We start from the raw sequence: 22,201 nt of genomic DNA, 5'->3' as shown, positions 1-22,201 counted from the left end.
AAATAATCTTAAAAAAAAAGGTTTTTGAAAAAGTATAATTTGTAGTTATAAACTAATTTTGGAGTTTTTTTTTTTTCCAACTATAAAGATAACTGAATACATTTTGGCCAAGATTTATGAAGAAAGATTATTTGCAAAATTTTATAAGAAAAATTCTTTTTTTTTTTTTTTAATTTTTGGACATTTTCATTTATATAGCAAAAAAATAAAAATCCCAGTGGTGAATAAATACCACCAAAATAAAGTTTTATCTGTCTCAAAAAAATGCTAAAAAATTCACATGGGTACAGTGTTGCATGACCACGCAATTATCATTCAAATTGTGATCATGCTGAAAATTGGCCTGGACAGAAAGGAGGTGAAGGTGTCCGGATTTGAAGTGGTTAAATTGAATAGGCTGTAATTGCAATGCACAGAACTGCATGTGCATCGTACAGTGAGCAGTTCCTGTGCGATTCACATGCAGCTCCTTGTGTGAATGGGCCCTTTTTTTTTTTTAAAGCTGAACTCCAGTCAGTCATAGAAGTAAATTTGTGGCTTCCCTGAGTCAGAAGAATAACAAGCATTAAAAGTATAAGTAACCACAAACTAACCTATACTACATATATTTTTTGGATTGAACTCACATTCTCTTATTATTATTATTATTATAATACAGGATTTATATAGCGCCAACAGTTTGCTCAGCGCTTTACAATAGAACGGGAGACAATACAGCAACAATACAGTTCAATACAATACACTGTCACTGCCTTTCTAAATATTTTAGGAATATAAGATCAGTGACTGGTTTAGAATGTCAGACTGTACTGAATTTTCACACCATATGTCAGGGGAACCCTCGAGTTGTTAAAGATCAATTGTATGAAATAATGCTGGTATACTAGTACACTCATCCAGCATCCTTAATATACATTCTCAGTTTGTGTGTAGTTTGTCTGCAAATAGCTGTCTAGTAATAGTAATTAATAGAAGCAGCTACAATCCCCAGTGTTAAAGGATTCTGTTATCGCACTGCTTGGTCTCTGCTTTGAAGTTATTATTCCATTATACCTACTGTTTAACATTCAAGTGCAGTAGCCATCCTTTTTTCTCCTGCTCCCTCACCAACTTCTCTGCAGTTATTAACCTTTAGATTTCCAAACTAAAATAGGATTTCAATTAGGAGGATATTAAAACCAGAAAAATTTAAATGGCATATCTAGTCCTTCTCCAGTTACTGCACCCCATTGTGCAGGGCTGTTAGAAATCATGGGGCCTTTTACAGCCTACCTGACAGCCCCACCCTCCTCCCAAAACATCAAAACTATGTTGGTGGTTGTGGGGGTGGGGGGTGGTTTTGGTGAAATATTAGAGAAAGGGACTGAGGCTCCCCTCAGAATGGGGTGGGGGTCTTCACCAATCACTCTGCCTGCCAACATCCAATTCCTGCTGGCCCCCATGCAGGAGGACCAATGGTACCCACTATCCGTAGTCCTGCCTTTCTGAAGATACATGGTAGTGTTGGCATCTCCCACGGGCCATTGTAAACTGCATTGGTGTTCCTCTTATGGTAGACAATACATTACACGATCATTGAAAATGAAGATAAAACGATCTTGTTCCTTTTTTTTTTTCCATTGAACTACTGATTTTTGATCTGGCCTGATAATGTGCAATTATCTTTGTCTGAGCTCAGGCAACTAGCCAAATGCAAGGGCTCGGTCACATTATGTGTGGAGACCTGTGTGTGTGGTTTTTTTGTTTGTTTTTGCAACTGACCCAATGCAGATTTCCAAATCCACACCACAGTGGAATGGAGAAGTGTGGAAAATGTGGCAGGTTTGCATTTTTCATGCAATGGACATCACCTAAAATCTCCATTGCTTGCTGCAGCTTAGCTTGCCTTGAATAGAAATAAATTAAATGTTGCTTTGTGGCATTTGAATAAAGTTTTTTTAAAAAAGTTAAATGTTGCATTGTAAAAACACAAGGCTCCGTAGAGCCCAGTGATTTGACATCCACTGACCACACTTATGGTTTACATATGGTTTAATTAGCCAAGTTGGAAAATATATGCAGAACTGGACTCTGATAGCTCCCTTTTCTACATAAAATTGATATTTTTTTTTTTTTAAAGCGTTTTTAAAAAAAAAATGTTTTAGCAGTTATAAAAGATGGGAAACATTGTGATCAAGGAGGTACAAAACAGCGAGTATAATCATACATATACAGTAACCCAAGAGCAGTAGAGTCTTGGATTGTACAGCTGATGCATGCAACCCCCTAACTGCTACATCTGCAATACAGATTGTTCTGTTGAAAAGCAGCAAACTTTCTGGCTGAATCACCAGGTGAAAATAAAAGCGAGAAAACCAAAACAAATACAGCCATCATATCTAACAATTTGCAAACTGCAAACAAATAAATATTTTCTTTTGGGTTTAATACTATTTTAATCTCCGCTTTTTCACACTCCTTTCAAATCCGGCATTTCAAAGAGAACAATGGAAAAATGTTGTGAGGGAGGTGTGAGTGGAACAGAACACATGCGGAGAGCAGTGAGACACACAAGGCTTTTATTGAGTGATTTGGAGGGCACAGGATGAGTATAGCAAGCTTCTGGCAAAACAAAAGTTAAGTTCATACCACAGGGTGGGACAGATGACATGGATCAATATGTTCTGGTAGGCAACACGGGGGGATAGTTTGTAGCACCATCTGGGCTCACAACAGGAAGGCAGACTGGCAGGCAATGGGTTAAGTCCGAGTGGCACACAACGGAGCAGTTTCTGGCAGACAATGGGTTAAGTCCGAATGGCACACAACAGGGAGCAGAACTCGGGCGGGCAAGGATTAAGTCCAGGTAGGATCCTCGGCACGGGGTGGAACACAACAGGGCGGCAGATGTTGGGCGGGCAAGGATGAAGTCCAGGTTGTATCCTTAGCACAGGGGCTGGCACACAACAGACAGGCAGAACTCTGGTGGGAAAGGATTAAGTCTAAGTTGGATCCTCAACATAGGAGGTGGCACCCAGCAGGCAGAGCAGAGAAGGTTAAGTCCTTGGCACAGGGTAGCAATTCAGGGACTCGCTTGCCAGCAGTGGCCCCAGCAGAGGAAGTCTAGCCAACTCCTCACGGGTCGTCAGAGGGCTGTGTGTCTTGGCTGCAGCATCAAAACTACACGGGCAATGTAGAACCACAAGTCCCAGCAGTGCGCAAAGCACATTTCAATGCATCTCCTATTGAGGCCTGCAGCCATGAGCTGCTTTGTCCATCCTGACAAGCTCTGCCCATTCTCACCCCATAGGGACAATACAGGCATACCTCGGTTTACGAATTGAATGCGTTCTCCACGTTTTCCCATAGGAATGCTTTGAAAAAAAATGAATCCGTTCCGGAGGTCAGAAAACAGTAAAAAAAAAAAGTCTTTTATCTACTCAAAACTTCTTATGAAGTGCACTTTAAAGGCACAAATACTGTACAGGGACATGATTAAAAATTTCCAGAATGGCTCCAAAACTCGTTGCAAGAACTGCTCCAACACCTCCACACTCTACGCCACATGCTACCCACAGACTCCAGCATGCACGGGGCCGGCGCTATAAACCTCCCAGGTGCAATGCATCCCAGGGAAACTTCGTATTGCGAAAAAAATTCATAAACCGAGGCACTATTTTCAATGGATTTTCATTGGTAAACCGAAAATTACATTAACCGAGGCGTTTGTAAACCGAGGTACACCTGTACATGGTCTTTTCAATTTGACCAAGCCCCCCAGTGCCGACACGTCTGACTTTTCACAGCCACACGACTCCATGCTGTCTGCACTCCCTGCGGTGATCAATCTCATCTCCCACCCCCTGCGGGCCACAGGAACTTCAAATTTTAACTGAGCAGACAAGCTGACTATTTCAACAAACAACACCAAAATAAAATATTATTTCTGATCTCTCACAGTTGTAAAAAAAAAAAAAAAAGTGGCACCAATACTGTTGCCTTTGTTTTTATAGAGCAGTGTTGGTCAACTGGGAAATTTATAGAAGGTCTCTTGCGGCCCCCAACATCTCCAGAGGGCCGCGTAGTAGCAGTATATATTGAGAGAAAAAAAGTTTTTTGTTTTGGTGTTTTTTTTTTTTGGTTTTGTTTTTTTTAAAGGCTAACGCAGCCACCACACCTGATTGGTAATCTGCAATATATTAGAGCAGTCTTTACACACCCAAACCCCCCCCTGAAGTCTGTCTATCCAATATCTGCATTCAGCAGATGTTTAGTTGAAGCACTAAAAGCCAGTCTGTGGGGGGTTGTGACAGGCACATCATTAATGTTGATGTTTAGTAAAATGTAAATGTAAATTCATGATCTGACAGCAGTCTGTCACTCTGCCGAATAAATTCTACCCGTCAACCATATAATTTTTCTTTAGCATGTACAACCACGTGGAAGGCAGAAGAAAAAAATATATATTTATAATAATTTTATTTATTTTTTTCCTTGAGAGAAACCTGAAAACTGTCAGGCTGTATTTTATTTATTTATTTAGGTGAACAAGCTCTCCTGCAGTTAAAGGCTTGAGACAAACCATTTACCACTGACAGGAATGTTTACAATGGCCCACATTTATTTATTTGAGTAAAACCTTTATCCAAAAAGAAAATAAAGTTTGCTGTATCTGCAGTGAGAGCTGAAGTTTTAAATTCTTAGTGTATCTAAATCTGCTAGTACATCTAACGCTCCCCTCCCCCCCAGACTGACAATACTGCTATCCAAAGTTGCCCCTGTAATCCTTCATCCAGAGTGAGGGCACTCTAATACACGAGGTATGTTACTGGCAACATCACCAGGTGAAAACAGAGGGAGAAAGCCAAAGAAAACCAATGCAGCCACCACAACTAATGATCTAAAGCTGCAATATATTGCATTTCTGGTTTTGGGTTTGATATCACTTTAACCTCAGTTGTTTCATATTGACATGCCTTTTACATGCATATACATTGATATGCAGTTAGGTCCATATATATTTGGACACAGGCACAATTTTCATATTTTTCAGGTATTTACCAAAATATATTCAAGCTATAGTTATATAATGGATATGAGCTGAAAGTGCACACTCTCAGGTTTATTTTGAGGGTATGTACATCCAAATTGGAGGGAGGGTTTAGGAATTACAGCTCTTAAGAGTAGCCATCCCCCTTTTTCAAGGGACCAAAAGTAATTGGACAATTGAATTTAAAGCTGTTTCATGGCCAGATATGGGCTACTCCATTATTTCTTCATCAATTAAGCAAGTAAACGGTCTGGAGTTGAATATAAATGTGGTATTTGCATTTGGAATCTATTGCTGTGAACCTACATTATGCGTTCAAAGGAGCTGTCCATTAGGAGTGGCCAAATCAACAGTTTGGTACTTTCTAAGGAAAGAAGAACGCACTGGTGAGCTCAGCAACATAAAAAGGCATGGACATCCACGGAAGACAACAGTGGTGGATGAGCGCAGGATCCTCTCTATGGTAAAGAAAAACCCATTCACAACATCCAGACAAGTGAAGGACACTCTCTAGGAGGTGGGCGTATCATTGGCAAAGTATACAATCAAGAGAAGACTTCACAAGAGAAAATACAGAGGGTTCACCACAAGGTGCAAACATTCATAAACCTGAAGAATAGAAAAGCCAGATTAGACTTTTTGCCAAATAACATCTAAAAAAGCCAGACCAGTTCTGGAAAAGCATTCTTTGGACGGATGAGATTAACCTGTACCAGAATGACGGGAAGCACAAAGTGTGGCGAAGGCTTGGAACAGCTCATGATCCAAAGCGCACAATGTCACCTTGTAAAACCTGGTGGAGGCCGTGTGATGGCATGGGCATGCATGGCTTCCAGTGGCGCTGGGTCATTGGTGTTTATTGATGATGTGACAGAAGCACTTGGATGAATTCTGCAGTGTTTAGAGATACTGTCAGCCCAGATTCAGCCAAATGAAGCAAAGTTGATTGGACGGAGCTTCACAGTACAGATGGACAATGATCCAAAACACACTGCAAAAGCAACCCAGGAGCTTTTGAAGGAAAAGACGTGGAATATTCTGCAATGGCCGAGTCAATCACCTGATCTCAACCCGATTTGAACATGCATTTCACTTGCTGAAGGCTTAAGGTGATTGTAGCCGTATTAGTGCATTTGTGACAGGAACAATTAAGTACTGACTGACCTGAAGAAGGGAACATTCCCCGAAAGCTTGTCCTCAAAATTGTATGTTAGTGCAAATAAAAAAAAGTATGACGTCCGTACTCAATTGTTCCTACTTGCTGAAGGCAAAACTAAAGGCAGAAAGACCCAAAAACAAAGAACAACTGAAGACAACTGCAGTTAAAGCCTGGCAAAGCATCAGAAAGGAGGAAACCCAGTCTTTTTGGTAATTTCCATGGGTTCCAGACTTCAGGCAGTCATTGCCAGTAAGGGATTCTCAACAAAATATTAAATATAAACATTTTATTTATGATTCTGTTAATTTGTCCAGTTACATATGAGCCCCTGAAAATATAGGGACTGTGTATAAAATTAGTTGCAGTTCCTAAAATTTGTACTTGATATTTATGTTCAACCCATGGAATTAAAGCTGAAAGTCTGTACTTCAGATTCATTTGGATTGTTTCATTTTTTTAAATTTATTCTGGTGGCATACAGAGCCAAAAGTATTTAAAATTGTGCCTGTGTCCAAATATATATAACTGAAAGTCACTTTTATACCTTTTTAATGTTTTCTGCAAAAGAACCTGAAGACAAATTCATGTACTTGCTAGCCAAAAGGAATGCCCTTAGAAGCATGAAGCCATTAACCGTTGGAACCACTCCATCTATTAACATGAAATAAACATATTTTTGCACATTTCTGAGTTCGTGCTGCATGTGTCGGCCATCTTTTACACTTCATTACCGATTGTCATCTGCTCAGAAATGCCGTGACTTTGGGGTGTTAATGGAACACGAGTGATCGAAGCAGCTCAATTTTGCTCGTTTGTTTCCTAAGCAACCCTGTGTGGGGTGATGTTGACATAGAGCACTGAGCTAAGGGCAACTGTAGGAGGATTGTAATGTTCACATTCATTTTCTTTATGGTCAGTTAACGTTGTAGGTACGTGTTTGTTGTGTAAACAGTTACTGTGTTGATCAGGGATGGCATCTGTTCTATGTAACCCTCAAAAGCATGGTGGTGATTATTTCAGCGTAATTGCCTGTTTTAAAGTGGTGCTAATGTTAGGGCACAGCAGTAATATCACATGGGTGGGCAGCTGTACCTGTGGGGAAAGCAGGAAAAAAGGTCCCGGAACCTTTCTAAAACTGCAGCTGCAGGAGAATTGCATGGCGCTTTTGCACCATGCGATTTCCTAAACCCGCAAACACACTGCAAGTTTAGTTGTGTGGGGGTGTCTATAAGCTTAGGTTCACATCTGAGCGGCTTTGCAGCCCATGTTTGAGTTGAAGGGGCTGCTGTGCCTGTGGTTTCACTTAAAAAAGTGCACCTTTTTCAAAACACAGCCACAGGGAAATTGCTTGGTGCTTTTGCATGTAATTTCCCTATGGTTCCTAAACCCGCTGCGGGTTGAGATGCGGGAGGGTGCCATTAAGAATGAATGGCAGCCCCGTGCGTCGCTACAGAGCAGCGTGATTTGGCTGCAGGTGGGGGAACAGCTGTGATTTTCGCACCCGCAGTCAACTGCACAATTAGCCTGAAGAAGCAGCACATTTTGGCTGCGGGTGGTGGCGGAATAGGTGTAGAAGAGGATGAAAGAGAGCGCAAACCTTGCGCATTACCTCAAATAGTGACTAATTTTATTTAATTTAGGAAATATACTCACAAAGGTGACGGTAAAACAGGCATAAGTAAACTATATCCACACAGGGTTACAGGTAAATCCAAAGGGGGGATAAAAACTAACGCATTTCGAAGGGTGCTCCCTTCTTCATCAGAGCTGATGAAAAAAACAGCTGGCGGAATAGGTGTGATTGAGTTTGAACCTAGCCTGACTGTTATTTATTAATTTTTGTTTTCTTCTACCTTACCATCTCTTCTGGAAATCCCCTCCTTGTGCTGTCTGCTACAGGTGCTCCATTGCAAGCCGGATACTATAGGGGGACACCTGTGCACTAGTTCCCGAGCTGGGCTGTGTAGGTTCATAGACACACACAGTGTCGGTAAGCCATGCCCTGCTCCCTCCTCACAGGAGGTTGACTGACTACAGCAGCAGCCTATGGCCCCTTCAGCTGTCCATGTCTCCTGCGGGATCCGGAAGAGAGGAGAGCTGTGCTGCAGCCATGGGGGGACAGCGCTAGAGCAGTGAGAGGAGTCAGGTAGATGTTTAGGGATGGAGGTGGGTAGAACAGTTAGTGCGACATTTAAAAAAAAAACAAAAAAAAAACATTTTGACTTTAGAACCACTTTAAGGCTCCAGTAGACATAAGAATATTACCTGAGACCTGCTATTAGTGAACTCTCCTTGGCGATTACTATCTGGTCAGAAATGATTTGATATCCGATTACATTGATGGTAGATAGATGGACTTTAATTTATTCTTTACTTTTGGGGAAGTACAGTATTTTTTTAAATAAACGAGTATAAATGGCAGGTTTCTAGATATGTTGTGTATTAATTCTAATACTTCTTTCCTCTGTATTTTTAAGTTAAATATCAACTTTTTTTCTATGTGATTGCTTGTAAAAGTTATTTTAGATAAGAAAGTTCTGCTGTTCCTAGCATGATTACATGAAATTTTACCATTCGTTTTTGATGGATTTGATTAGCATTTTTAATCACTTGCCTACCGGGCTCTTATACCCTCTTCCTGACCAGGCCAATTTTCGGCTTTCAGCGCTGTCGCACTTTTGAATGACAATTGCGCAGTCATGCAACATTGTACCCATATGAAATTTGTATTTTTTTCACACAAATAGAGCTTTCTTTTGATGGTATTTACTCGCCACTGGGTGTTTTATTTTTTGCACTATAAACAAAAAGGGCAACAAGTTTGAAAAAAAAAAAATTTTTCTTTTTTAATATTTTGCAAACAGGTAATTTTTCTCCTACACTGATGTGCGTTGATGAGGCTGCACTGATAGGCAGCACTGATGGACAGTACTGCTGGGCACTTGTGGGTGGCACTGCTGGGCACTGATCATCAGTGCCAATCCCTCCTCTGACAACTACCGGTTCTCGGCAGTACTTTCCTCATGCTTTGACAGCGTGAGGAAAGTGCAGCCGATAACTGGCAATTGCATTTCCCGGTGATCAGTGTGTCCTTGGAAACAGCGATCACGGTGATCGCCCGGGTGCGCGCCCCCAAGGGCACGCAGGAGTGCGCGTTCTGGGAGGACATCATATGACTCCCTCCCAGAACTGGCCGGCCGCAGTGAAGCCGTCATTGGCTATCTGCAGTCGGCAAGTGGTTAAAGCAGGTTTCTTCCCAATAGGAACTGCCCAGACCCAATCAACGGGTAATTATACACTCAATTGTTACACTTTTGTTGCCACGGGAGTTTCCAAGGTAACATAGATTTAGTGCCCGTTCACATATATGCGGATTGGATGCGGTTTTGTCCGCGTCCTATCCGCATGACATAATAAAAGAAAAAAAAAAATATCTCTTCCTATGGTGTCTGTTCACATGTCCTGGCGGTGCGGATTCAGTACAGTTTTTTAGAGTCATATATGATTTCTGAGCAGTGCGGTGCGGTTCAGGTGCAGATTGCAGGCTATTGACTTCTATGGGAACCGTTTCTAAACCACATATGTGGACAGGATAAAATCCTGAGCTAATCCTGTCCTGAACCTGACATGAACCTGTGTTCAACTATTTGATCAAATAGCTGTGAAACCTGAGCTTCAATCCACACCACATGTGTGAATCCTCTCTTAATTGTTACGGTATGTTATGTGTGTGTGTGTGTGTACTTATTAGCTTTGTAATAAAGAAACACATATATTTTTGTTTTGTAATCCTTAATGCCCCTTTCATGTGATGGGTCCGATCAGGTCCATATGTCAGTTTTTCAGGCGGACCTGATAAGAACCCTCTATGCACCTATATGGATCAGCTGGTGTAAACACATTGTGTTCCTTTACACCTGTCTATCTCCAATCCAGTCCGCTAAAAAAAAAAAAAAAATGGAAGGAGATCTGATCTCCTTAATCTAGGCAGATCACAGTCAGGTGTAAACAGACAGCGGAGTCCGTTTTCACCCGCTCATCTATAGAGCAGAGCGGGCTTTGTCTGTGTCCACGTCCCCACTGGATAAACGGATCATCCGCCCACTATGCTCTGATTAGCAGGGGATCAGTGGACAGATCCCTTTTCTGATCTAATTGAAGTCCTCCCCATGTGAAAGGGGCCTTAAGAGGAGTCACACTCAACCTAACCTCCCCCCAAAATTGTTTACTGAGTTATCCACAAAAACATACTCATGCCCCTTCAAACCCGCAGTATTCTGTAGGGATCCGCGACTCTGTTGCTGTTCACTCAGTCTTCCTCACCATCTTTTCTCAGTCATTGGGATGCGACTGTCTTTTTTCCAAGTTTTTGCAGCTAGCCCCCTGATTCTGCAATGCTTGCATTTTGACGCACTCCTCAGCCTCCTGGGATGCGTGAAGTAAGTATCCCAGGAGGCTACAGGCAGCTGATACATCATTCTTGCTTAGATCAAAATCCAGAAAGTGCAGGTACGTGTTTCTCAAAGTAATTAAAAAAAAAAATCCAGTTGTGAGTAGAGGGGGATAGGAGCAGAATGACAGTAATAAGGGGGGGGGGGAAGGTCTGCTTTAAGGGATTGCACCCCTTTTTGCATTGAGATCTGGGTCAGCACCCTGAGTAGTTCATGGTAGGTTTGTCAAATTCTTTGCTCTAGCATGTTCGAAAAAATCAATACAGGACACACTGGAGCACTCATCACTCTGATCACTCCCGCACAGCACAGTTGCCACAAACTAATCCGTGGATGGTCTGTTTTAGAGGAATGTGAAAGGCAATGTGCATATTTGGTTTCCTTCCTTAAATAGTTAATGAGCATTAAAGTTTTGCAGGGATTTAGGAATATATCAAGTCAGGTTTGAAAACTCATCACCATAAGAAGATGTATGGTGCCAGATGCTGGAACAGGTAGAACTAATGCAGAAAGCATTCCATGTGCTGGCTCAGCAGAATGGCTGGAGGCAGTAAGTGAATTATGCAGCCTTTGTCACTTGGGTAGACAGGTTATGGGATTTGATAATTCAGTACCAGCAGTAGTCATGTAATCAGCTGTCGGGTCTGTGGATTTCTAGTATAGTATAGGCACATTAATGCCAGGAATGATGCACTTGCAAGACTACTGATGGCAGATTATGTGAACACTACTTATTTCCCCAGTGTGTACAAAACATCACATTTTCAGATGAGCAGCATGAAATGTTTGCTGATTGAGATTAGATTCCTCTTATGTTATCCAAATCTACGACTAATAAACAAAGCTTTCCATGCATGTTTAATCATCTCCGCAATCTTATGGCTGTTTAGTGTGCTTTCCTGTTTAAGCCAATCAAATAATTCAAAAGTAAGTGCTCAGACAGAAGAGGGCATGTAATGTTTCTGCTTGAACGGTCTCATTAAAGCTGTATCCAGGCAGATAATCATTTGATATGTGTATATTTATTAATAAATAATTATTTGTACATACAGTTAGTACAAGTTCCTGGTTCTCGCTTGATAGCCCCTAATCACCACTCAGAGTAGCACTGCTGGAAGTGTGAACGAGAGATAGCAGCCAGTCAAGACTCCATAGCTCTGCATAGTGCCCTGTCTACACTGAGCATGCCTACTGTAGGGTAGAGCAGAAGGACTACTTCAACAGCATGCTGCTGCTCTTTTATTGGTCAGTCACAGGTTGGTTTGGGTCCTAGACCAGGCTGCATTGCCTGATTTCTTTGTAGTCTGCAGAGAGGTCCAAGACCTTGCTTGGCTGTTGGTGGTTATCTTTGTATGAGAGTGGTAACAGTATTATAAGTCCTTTTGGAAAGTAAAACTGATACTATATACATGTTTCAACTGTGTGTCTGGCTGTATGCCTAGAGTTCAGCTTTCAAGCTTATACTATCTACCTTCTTAGGCCTATCTAGGCACATGGGCATATGAACCCATAAATTCTGGCGTATTTCTATTGCCTGGAAAGCTGAGCTGCTGCCTACAGTTGCCCATAGACATTACTGGCTGTGCTTGTGTTAATGTGAATTTTGCGTACAGGCATATGCAAAGAATAGAGATTTTCTGTTTTTTGATCATGATACCAAACCCTAGTCTGTAGCTTTTCTCCAACCCTCTACATGCCATATGTTGGCACTAGTCAGATAAAGTATGCTTTTGAGCAAAAAAGTATTTGGTATTTTGCAAAGTAGAGTAGGGACTAGCCAGAGAGGAATCTCTATTGGGACTAGCCAGCGAGGAATCTCTATTGGGACTAGCCAGAGAGGAATCCCTATTGGGACTAGCCAGAGAGGAATCCCTATTGGGACTAGCCAGAGAGGAATCCCTATTGGGACTAGCCAGAGAGGAATCCCTATTGGGACTAGCCAGAGAGGAATCCCTATTGGGACTAGCCAGAGAGGAATCCCTATTGGGACTAGCCAGAGTGGAATCCCTATTGGGACTAGCCAGAGTGGAATCACTATTGGGACTAGCCAGAGTGGAATCACTATTGGGACTAGCCAGAGTGGAATCACTATTGGGACTAGCCAGAGTGGAATCACTATTGGGACTAGCCAGAGTGGAATCACTATTGGGACTAGCCAGAGTGGAATCACTATTGGGACTAGCCAGAGTGGAATCACTATTGGGACTAGCCAGAGTGGAATCACTATTGGGACTAGCCAGAGTGGAATCACTATTGGGACTAGCCAGAGTGGAATCACTATTGGGACTAGCCAGAGTGGAATCACTATTGGGACTAGCCAGAGTGGAATCACTATTGGGACTAGCCAGAGTGGAATCACTATTGGGACTAGCCAGAGTGGAATCACTATTGGGACTAGCCAGAGTGGAATCACTATTGGGACTAGCCAGAGTGGAATCACTATTGGGACTAGCCAGAGTGGAATCACTATTGGGACTAGCCAGAGTGGAATCACTATTGGGACTAGCCAGAGTGGAATCACTATTGGGACTAGCCAGAGTGGAATCACTATTGGGACTAGCCAGAGTGGAATCACTATTGGGACTAGCCAGAGTGGAATCACTATTGGGACTAGCCAGAGTGGAATCACTATTGGGACTAGCCAGAGTGGAATCACTATTGGGACTAGCCAGAGTGGAATCACTATTGGGACTAGCCAGAGTGGAATCACTATTGGGACTAGCCAGAGTGGAATCACTATTGGGACTAGCCAGAGTGGAATCACTATTGGGACTAGCCAGAGTGGAATCACTATTGGGACTAGCCAGAGTGGAATCACTATTGGGACTAGCCAGAGTGGAATCACTATTGGGACTAGCCAGAGTGGAATCACTATTGGGACTAGCCAGAGTGGAATCACTATTGGGACTAGCCAGAGTGGAATCACTATTGGGACTAGCCAGAGTGGAATCACTATTGGGACTAGCCAGAGTGGAATCACTATTGGGACTAGCCAGAGTGGAATCACTATTGGGACTAGCCAGAGTGGAATCACTATTGGGACTAGCCAGAGTGGAATCACTATTGGGACTAGCCAGAGTGGAATCACTATTGGGACTAGCCAGAGTGGAATCACTATTGGGACTAGCCAGAGTGGAATCACTATTGGGACTAGCCAGAGAGGAATCACTATTGGGACTAGCCAGAGTGGAATCACTATTGGGACTAGCCAGAGAGGAATCACTATTGGGACTAGCCAGAGTGGAATCACTAATTTCTATTGTAGTTTGTAAGCTGGACGTGTATTCTAATATATGTGAGCCAAGAATTCATGTTTTATGCAGACTTTTGCCAGAAGTGTATAGCAACATGCAGAAGGTAATTAAGAATTGTGTGTGCAAGCTCTATGTTGATGAGAGACCCTCAAAAAAATTGTTAGGATTTTAGGACCAAACGAAAATAAAGCAAAGACTTTTAATTTGTTAGGTTAAGCCACATCCAGCAGCTCAGACAGTGTCAATTGCAGGTTTTACCTAAGCTCAGGCAGGATCAATATCCTCCTTAGGGCAATAGATTGGGCTCACATTTCTGGTGGGAAGAGAACACAAGCAAGTAAAGGGACACATACCTGCCCCAGGCAGGTAAGGCTGCACTCTTATTACTATGAAATGGAGATGAATATTTTTATAAATACCAATTTATGACCGGTTTGCAGGAAACTCTGTATTGTGTATGGAATCTTTGTTCACAGAACAGATTAACCACTTGCCTACTGGGCACTTATACCCCCTTCCTGCCCAGTCCAATTTTCAGCTTTCAGAACTGTCTCACTTTGAATGACAATTGCAGGGTCATGAAACACTGTACCCATATTAACTTTTTAGAATTTTTCCCACACAAATAGAGCTTTCTTTTGGTGATATTTAATCACCACTGGTTTTTTATATGTTTTGCACTATAAACAAAATTTTGAAAAGTTTTTGTTTCGATCATAAAATTTTGCAAACAGGTAATTTTTCTCCTTCACTGATGTGCATTGATGAGGCTGCACTGATAAGCAGCACTGATAGGCACTGATGAGGCAGCACTGGTGGACATTGATGAGGAGGTACTGATGAGGCTGCATTTATATGCAGCACTGTTGGGCACTTTTGGGGCTGCACTGATCATCACGGCCCTGATTATCAGTGTAGATCAGGGGTCCTCAAACTTTTTAAACAGGGGGCCAGTTCACTGTCCCTCAGACCGTTGGAGTGCCGGACTATAGTTTTTTAAAAAAAAAAAAACTATGGTCATCTCCTGTACTGTGTCCGCATTTGTTCAGAGACTGCGGACATACAATGGCGGTGGGAATACTGGGCCGGCCGCTCTATAAGACGCACAGACATTTCCCCCCAAGTGTGTCTTATGGAGTGAAATAGTGTCCCATCATTGGTGTCAGTGGGAGGAATCGTGTCTCATCATTGGTGTCAGTGGGAGGAATAGTGTCCCATCATTGGTGTCAGTGGGAGGAATAGTGTCCCATCATTGGTGTCAGTGGGAGGAATCGTGTCTCATCATTGGTGTCAGTGGGAGGAATAGTGTCCCATCATTGGTGTCAGTGGGAGGAATAGTGTCCCATCATTGGTGTCAGTGGGAGGAATAGTGTCCCATCATTGGTGTCAGTGGGAGGAATAGTGTCCCATCATTGGTGTCAGTGGGAGGAATAGTGTCCCATCATTGGTGTCAGTGGGAGGAATAGTGCCACTATCATTGGTGTCAGTGGGAGGAATAGTGCCACTATCATTGGTGTCACTGGGAGGAATAGTGCCCCATCATTGGTGTCAGTGGGAAGAATAGTGCCACTATCATTGGTGTCAGTGGGAGGAATAGTGCCCCATCATTGGTATTAGTGGGAGAAATAGTGCCCCATCATTGGTGTCAGTGGGAGGAATAGTGCCACTATCATTGGTGTCAGTGGGAGGAATAGTGCCACTATCATTGGTATCAGTGGGAGAAATAGTGCCCCATCATTGGTGACAGTGGGAAGAATAGTGTCACTATCATTGGTGTCAGTGGGAGGAATAGTGCCCCATCATTGGTATTAGTGGGAGAAATAGTGCCCCATCATTGGTGTCAGTGGGAGGAATAGTGCCTCATCATTGGTATCAGTGGGAGGAATCGTGCCTCATCATTGGTGTCATTGGGAGGAATAGTGCCCCATCATTGGTGTCAGTGGGAGGAATAGTGTCCCATCATTGGTGTCAGTGGGAGGAATAGTGTCCCATCATTGGTGTCAGTGGGAAGAATAGTACGTCATTGGTGCCGGGGGGGTGGAATAGTGCCCCATCGTTGGTGTCAGTAGGGGGAGGAATAGTGCCCCATCGTTGGTGTCAGTGGGGGGAGGAATAGTGCCTCATCGTTGGTGTCAGTGGGAGGAATAATGCCCCATCATTATTATCAGTGACACCAATGATGGGGCACTATTCCTCCCACTGACAGCAATGACACTTAACTAGCCGACCCCTGTTCCAGCATGGTGCTGCTGCAGCCAACATACCTGATTGCAGCAGTACCATCTGCACGGCACAGTTACCGGGCGGTCAACTGTCCTCCTTCCTTCACTCCGGCCTCTCCCTCCCTTGATTTTCGCGAGGCTCCGCCTCCTCGCCGGTGATTGGCCGCCTGTGTGCCTTTCCTGAGCTACAGTACTGGCGCCCAATCATCGGTGAGGAGGCAGAGCCGAGCGGCAGCGCAGACATCGAGTGAGGGAGCGGCCGGAGTGAAGGAGCAGCTCATCCTGGTCTGGATCGTCGTGGGACTGGAGCCAGGTAAGAGACAGCAGCCTCCTGCCCGCCCCTGTACTTAGTGTCCCTTGCTGGCGGGCTGGATGAATGTGCTCGGCGGGCCGCATGTGGCCCACGGGCCGTAGTTTGAGGACCCCTGGTGTAGATTAATCCTTTCACAGTTGTCAGTTATCGGCATGCTGTGACAGCGGGAGGAAAGTACTGCCAATATCTGGCAAGTTTAATTACATGGTGATCAGCTGTGATTGGACACAGCTGATCACGTGGTAAAAGGCCGCTGTGATTGGCCCTTTACTGTGTCATGTGATCAGCTGTAGCGATCAGAGAGCGCAGTGTGCACGCCGCTCCCATATGACGCCCTCCCAGAACTGAACGACCATGCTGTAGCTGTCATTTAGTTATAGCATGGTCAAGAAGTGGTTAAAGTGGTTGTAAAGATTTAGACATTCTCTGCATTAAGGTAAAAAAGACCTTCTGTTGTCACTCCCTTCCAAATGCTTATCAGAGCCCTATCTCAATATCCAGCACTGTCTGAGAGCAGAGGCACTGCTCTCTCCCTTCGCCCCTGCTGCTGTCAATCAAATCCAGTTGGGGGGGGTGTACTGTGTGTGTCAGTAGACACACAGAACGTGGCTCATGATGAAGCTTGCATCTCTGCCACCATAGGAAGTGGCTTACTATGGTGGCAAACAGAGTAGAGGAGGAGCCGGGAGCACCAAGGGGACCCCAAAACAGGAAGATCCAGGCTGCTCTCTGCAAAACCATTGTACAGAACAGGTATGTATTACATGTTTGTTATTTAAAAAAAAAACAAAAAATTTTTACAATCGCTGTAATGTTTTCTAGAGACACTGAAACAGCCTCAGTCACCAGAGAGTGCACGTATTTGAAACCCATTGAATTGTGTTTGTTTTATAGAGGGCTTTTATGATGGATTTCTGAAGCCATTTTGTGATTATTTGATTTGTAATTCACTATATTGGTGTGCAGTCCAGAGAAACATTTGTTGCTTCATGTGTGGTTTATTATTTTCTGAGTTCAAAGTGCTTTTCTGAAAAGCAGACGTGTACACGCAGCCCTTAATATTTAGATCTGCCTAGATAAGAATAATAGAAAATTTGTTGGCATTGTACTTTGTGAATGATCTGTAAATGCCTTTTATAGCCACTTCTCTTTTTTTTTTTTTAATTTTGAAGCGTCACTTGTTTTTTAATGTAATCATTCTTGTGATAGTATTTACTACACAGTAGTGAGAGGATTTTTACTATTAAGTATTTTAAGGTTTTAGGCTTCATTCACACAGCATTTATGCAGCACAAATTCAGCATTTGCAGCACAAATCCAGAATATTCTGGTAAATTCACAAATGGAGACAGATAGTTGCGATAGCTCAGCCTGGAATACTCAAGCACGTAAATGCTATGTAAATGAGGCCTTAAACAGCCCATAGATTATGCAATTTTTTTCCTTCCATCATAGGTGGAAAGAGAGAATCTTGCTCAATTTCCTGTCAGTGTTGATGTTCCTCCCGCGACGCTCTTGTGTTCTGCCAGCTGGGATCTTGGTGGGAGCCTATCCTGCCAGCATAACACAACGATCACTGCTGGGGGGCAATAGCTGCCAGCAGCGATCTCATGAAACAAATATGACAGGCTGCTTGTACTGAAGTAAATTGATAAATCGACTTCAGTACAACCAGCCTGTCCATAGATGGATTGAATCTCGTCTGGTCCTGGCTGATATTTGATCCATCTATGGCTGGCTTTATTCTAGCCAATAATGTTATGGCTTGAAGGGAGTGAATGTAACATGATGTTAAAATGTTAGGTTGCCCAGTGTAAGCTATATTGCTTAACACTATCCTTTATTATATTGATTGAGGTTTTATCTACCAATTTTATTTATTTTTTCCTTTTTGCTTGTTTTAGTTGGTCTTCCCCCCCAGCCCGCACACCACCCCCCATTGGCTTCTCCATCACGTCCAACAATGCTACTATCAGGCCTGCCCCGCAAGCCAGAGTACTTGATGTCATTCTGGACTCCAACCTATCCTTCCAGTCACTACCAATCACTACCTAACTCATGCAGACTCCACCTCCGCAACATCGCCAAAATCCGCACGTTCCTAACCCCAGAAACCACTAAACAGCTCATCCACTCCCTCATCATATCACGACTCGACTACTGCAACTCCCTCCTCACTGGCCTGCCTCGCCACAGGCTATCCCCGCTTCAGTCGATCCTGAATACAGCAACCAGACTCATTCACCTTACCAACCACTCCGTCTCCGCCACCCCCCTCTGCCAATCCCTCCACTGGCTTCCGACGGATCACATTCAAAATCCTAACACTGACGTACAAAGCTGTCCACCATACTGCACCAAATTACATCACCGACCTAATATCCAAGTACCACCCAACACGCACACTCCGCTCCTCACAAGACCTTCTTCTCTCTAGTTCCCTGGTCTCTTCCTCCCATGCCCGCCCCCAGGATTTCTCCAGGGTGTCACCCATCCTCTGGAACTCCCTACCCCAACCCATCAGACTATCACCTACTCTCTTCTCCTTTAGGAAACCCACCTCTTCAGGGAAGCCTACCCCACCCCCTGCTAATTGCCGAGCTCCTGCACTCTTCCTACCACTCCATCCCCCACAGCTATCTCCTCCTGTACCACTATCCCCTCCCTCCTAGATTGTAAGCTCGAAAGAGCAGGGCCCTCGAACCCCTCGTGTATTATTGTATTGTTATTGTTCTGTCGCATGTTCTGCCCCCCTTTGTAATGTACAGCGCTGAGCGAACTGTTGGGGCTTTATAAAAATACTGTATAATAATAATTTGTTATTTTGAAGTTCGCTTAAAATTTTATTTACCGATATGCTGACAACTACTACAATATTTATTTTCTTGCAGGCTTCAAAATTTCATGAATCCTCGAACCCTGAAAATGATACAATGATTCCTGTATTGTCTTCGAAAAAAGCGAGTGAACTACCAGTCAGTGAAGTCGCTTGGAAACTAAAGGTGGGATTTTGTTTTAGGATAGTTTCCAGATTTTTTGCTTCTTTAGAAAATCAATGTGGCTCTGTCACGGAGTTACAAATGTATTAAAAAAATAATTACCCTGCAAAAGAGGTGACTTTATACTTCTGTTTCTAAAACCTTCTTCCAAAAAAGTTGCTTTAATATGTTAAGAATCATGCAGAAACTGTATGACATGATATACTGTGTTTAGTTTGGCATTTGTCCAACTATTCTTCTCTGTTTGCCATCTTTATTGAAGTTATCTGTATGATGTAGACTACCTGGAATATTAATAGGTCACATAAATAGACTCAATGCGACCTTAAAGTCTGATGAAAAATAACTAAAATTCCATTCAAGTATGTAGTTTACATTTTTTTTGCTGTCATCCAGTTTCCTCTTAGAGGAAGGCTATTTTCATTCTCTTTGGTCCCACTGAATGTAGGAACATAGACACCCTCTCTTGTTGCTCACCCTTGGGATGGACCGGGGACTTTGAGATTAGTAGTGTTTATAGTGCACCACAACTACTGTGCACTACCCATTCCAAACACACTGAAGTGAGAGGGGGAAAGGCAGAGATTCCGGAGCTTACAGAGGATGTTACAAGGAGGCAGACAAACACAGAAAAATGATTTAATGAAAAATAGTTACAGGGCAATTAAGGTGGAATTACACTGTATCTGAGCACCACAAACCAAAAGCACTACTTAATTCATTTTTAATATTCAAAGCAAACTCACCCATCCATCCATGTCTGTATGCTTTATGTTGCTTAAAAATCACTTAGAAAAACACCCCCTAGCATTTCTGGTTGTGGCTATCTTCAGTAAGGGCAGATCATTAATGTAGCAATTACTTCCTGGAATTGTATTGCAGTTTATCAATTTTTAGATGTGATGGCTGCATTAGTTTTCTGTTTTTAGGCTTCCTTTCTTTTTTTTCATCTGTTGACCCTGCCACTAAGTCTGTCTTCTTTCAAAAGAACAAGCTCTCTTGCAGATGTAGCGGTTACAGGGATGAGACAAATCATTCAACAATGACAGATGTGCTTACGATGATCATCTGTTATTTACTTATGTAAAACCCGTTTGTCCCAAAAGGAACATAAAACGTTGCTGGAGTTTGGCTTCAATTTGTTATTGTGTTTAAATCTTCTAGCACATCTAATACTCCCCTCTGCCCAGATTAACAATGCTGCTGCTGTCCTTCATTCAGAGTGGCCTCCAGGGGCGGACTGACAACTCATGGGGCCCCCGGGCAGTAGAGGATCATGGGGCCCCTGTGTCCTTGCCCACACTCAAAAAAGTCTATAAAAAAGGTACCAGGGACATTTCTTGGGGCCCCCTACTGACCCCAGGCCCTCGGGCACTGCCAGAGCGCTCGAATGGTCAGTCCGCCCCTGGTGGCGTCTCACTAATATAGGTGTGTTAATGGCAAGATCACTAGGTAAAAATAGAGGGGGAAAAAAAGCCTTTAAAAAACACCCAAAAAACAATGCAGACATCATATCTAATAATTAATAAGCTGCAATATATTACATTTTTAGTTTCGGGGTTTAATACCGCTATAAGGGGACAATCAAAGTGTGGCTACAGCAGTATTTGTATTTTTGTAATACAAATACTGCATAGATATATTTATTTGGTGGAAAGAACTCTTTAAGTTAATGAATCATATATTTAGAATTCAACTGCAATTATCATACCTGTTTTGTTTCCTAAGATAATTTTAAAGGCTTAAAGGGAAGCTTATCTGGCCAGAAAGTTCAGGTAACAAGAGTACAAAACTGGGGGTCTTGTCCTGCCCACTAGTACTTGTGTTGATCCTTTAAAATAATTAATGTTGAGAGCTTGAATTTTTGGCCTTGGCTGATCACAGGGGCTCAAATTCTCTCTAAGCTATGATTACGGCAGAACTTAACTGTATCTGAGCACCACAAACCGGAAACATCATTTAATTCATTTTTAATATTAAAAGAAATCACATTGAAAAACAACCCTGTAGCATTTCTATCTTGAGTAAGGGCAAATGATTTGTGTCTCATTTACTTCCTGGAATCCATCTGCCCTTAGACGGGAAGGTGTGCTAAGCTTAGAAAATGCCTCCTCCCCTCCTCCCAGATGAAAGGAGAAAGAATGACTCCTTGAATATATAGCATAATTTTGGCCTAGTCCAGGAACCAGGAAGTAACTGAAAATAAAAGTTTAAATATATAACCTCTTGAATATAAAACACCTTTCTATCTATTTAGTAGGGCTAGCAGCATAAGGATTAAAAATAGCTAATGTTGATTGAGAGAGTAAAGTTCTACTTTAAGCCCCTCGTGGGCTAAGCCTTGTCATCTGTTATTTGTCAAATGCCAAAGCCTCAGTTGGCAAGGACATAGGTCAGGGCTTGGTACCAGGAGAGGTGGGGGCTTAAAGTGACACTAAATGATACCCTCATTCTCTGAAAATAGTCAATTTACACTCACCAGCCACTTTATTAGGTACACCTTGCTTGTACTGGGTTGTACCCCCTTTTGCCTTCAAACCTGCCTTAATTCTTTGTAGCATAGATTCACAATGTGTTTGAAACATTCCTCAGATTTTGGTCCATATTGACCTGATAGCATTACGCAGTTGCTGCTGCTCCTTCTTCCTCTGGGTGCTCCCTTAGCAAGCCGTGTGCTATGGGGGTGCCGTGCGTGTGAGCTGCCAGGCTGTCTACGTCCATAGACACACACTGCCCCCTCCTCACAGGCCTTTGACAGTAGGAGCCTATGGCTC

General features: G+C 42.9%; 1 protein-coding gene across 1 annotated transcript in view; it reads left to right on the top strand.

The window, feature by feature from the left end:
* ATP2C1 (ATPase secretory pathway Ca2+ transporting 1) overlaps positions 1-22,201 on the top strand; it is a 163,016-nt gene that overhangs the window by 29,781 nt on the left and 111,034 nt on the right. Inside the window, exon 2 of the mRNA XM_089652058.1 lies at positions 19,320-19,430. Within this exon, the coding sequence (XP_089508184.1) occupies positions 19,320-19,430 (111 nt within the window). The remainder of the gene's footprint in view (positions 1-19,319; positions 19,431-22,201) is intronic.

Source organism: Staurois parvus, unplaced genomic scaffold, assembly GCF_062004578.1.
Source record: "Staurois parvus isolate SC_StPar_1 unplaced genomic scaffold, SC_StPar_1.0 ptg000670l, whole genome shotgun sequence".
In the NCBI taxonomy this organism is placed as follows: domain Eukaryota; kingdom Metazoa; phylum Chordata; class Amphibia; order Anura; family Ranidae; genus Staurois; species Staurois parvus.
This window is presented reverse-complemented; position numbering and strand designations above follow the sequence as displayed.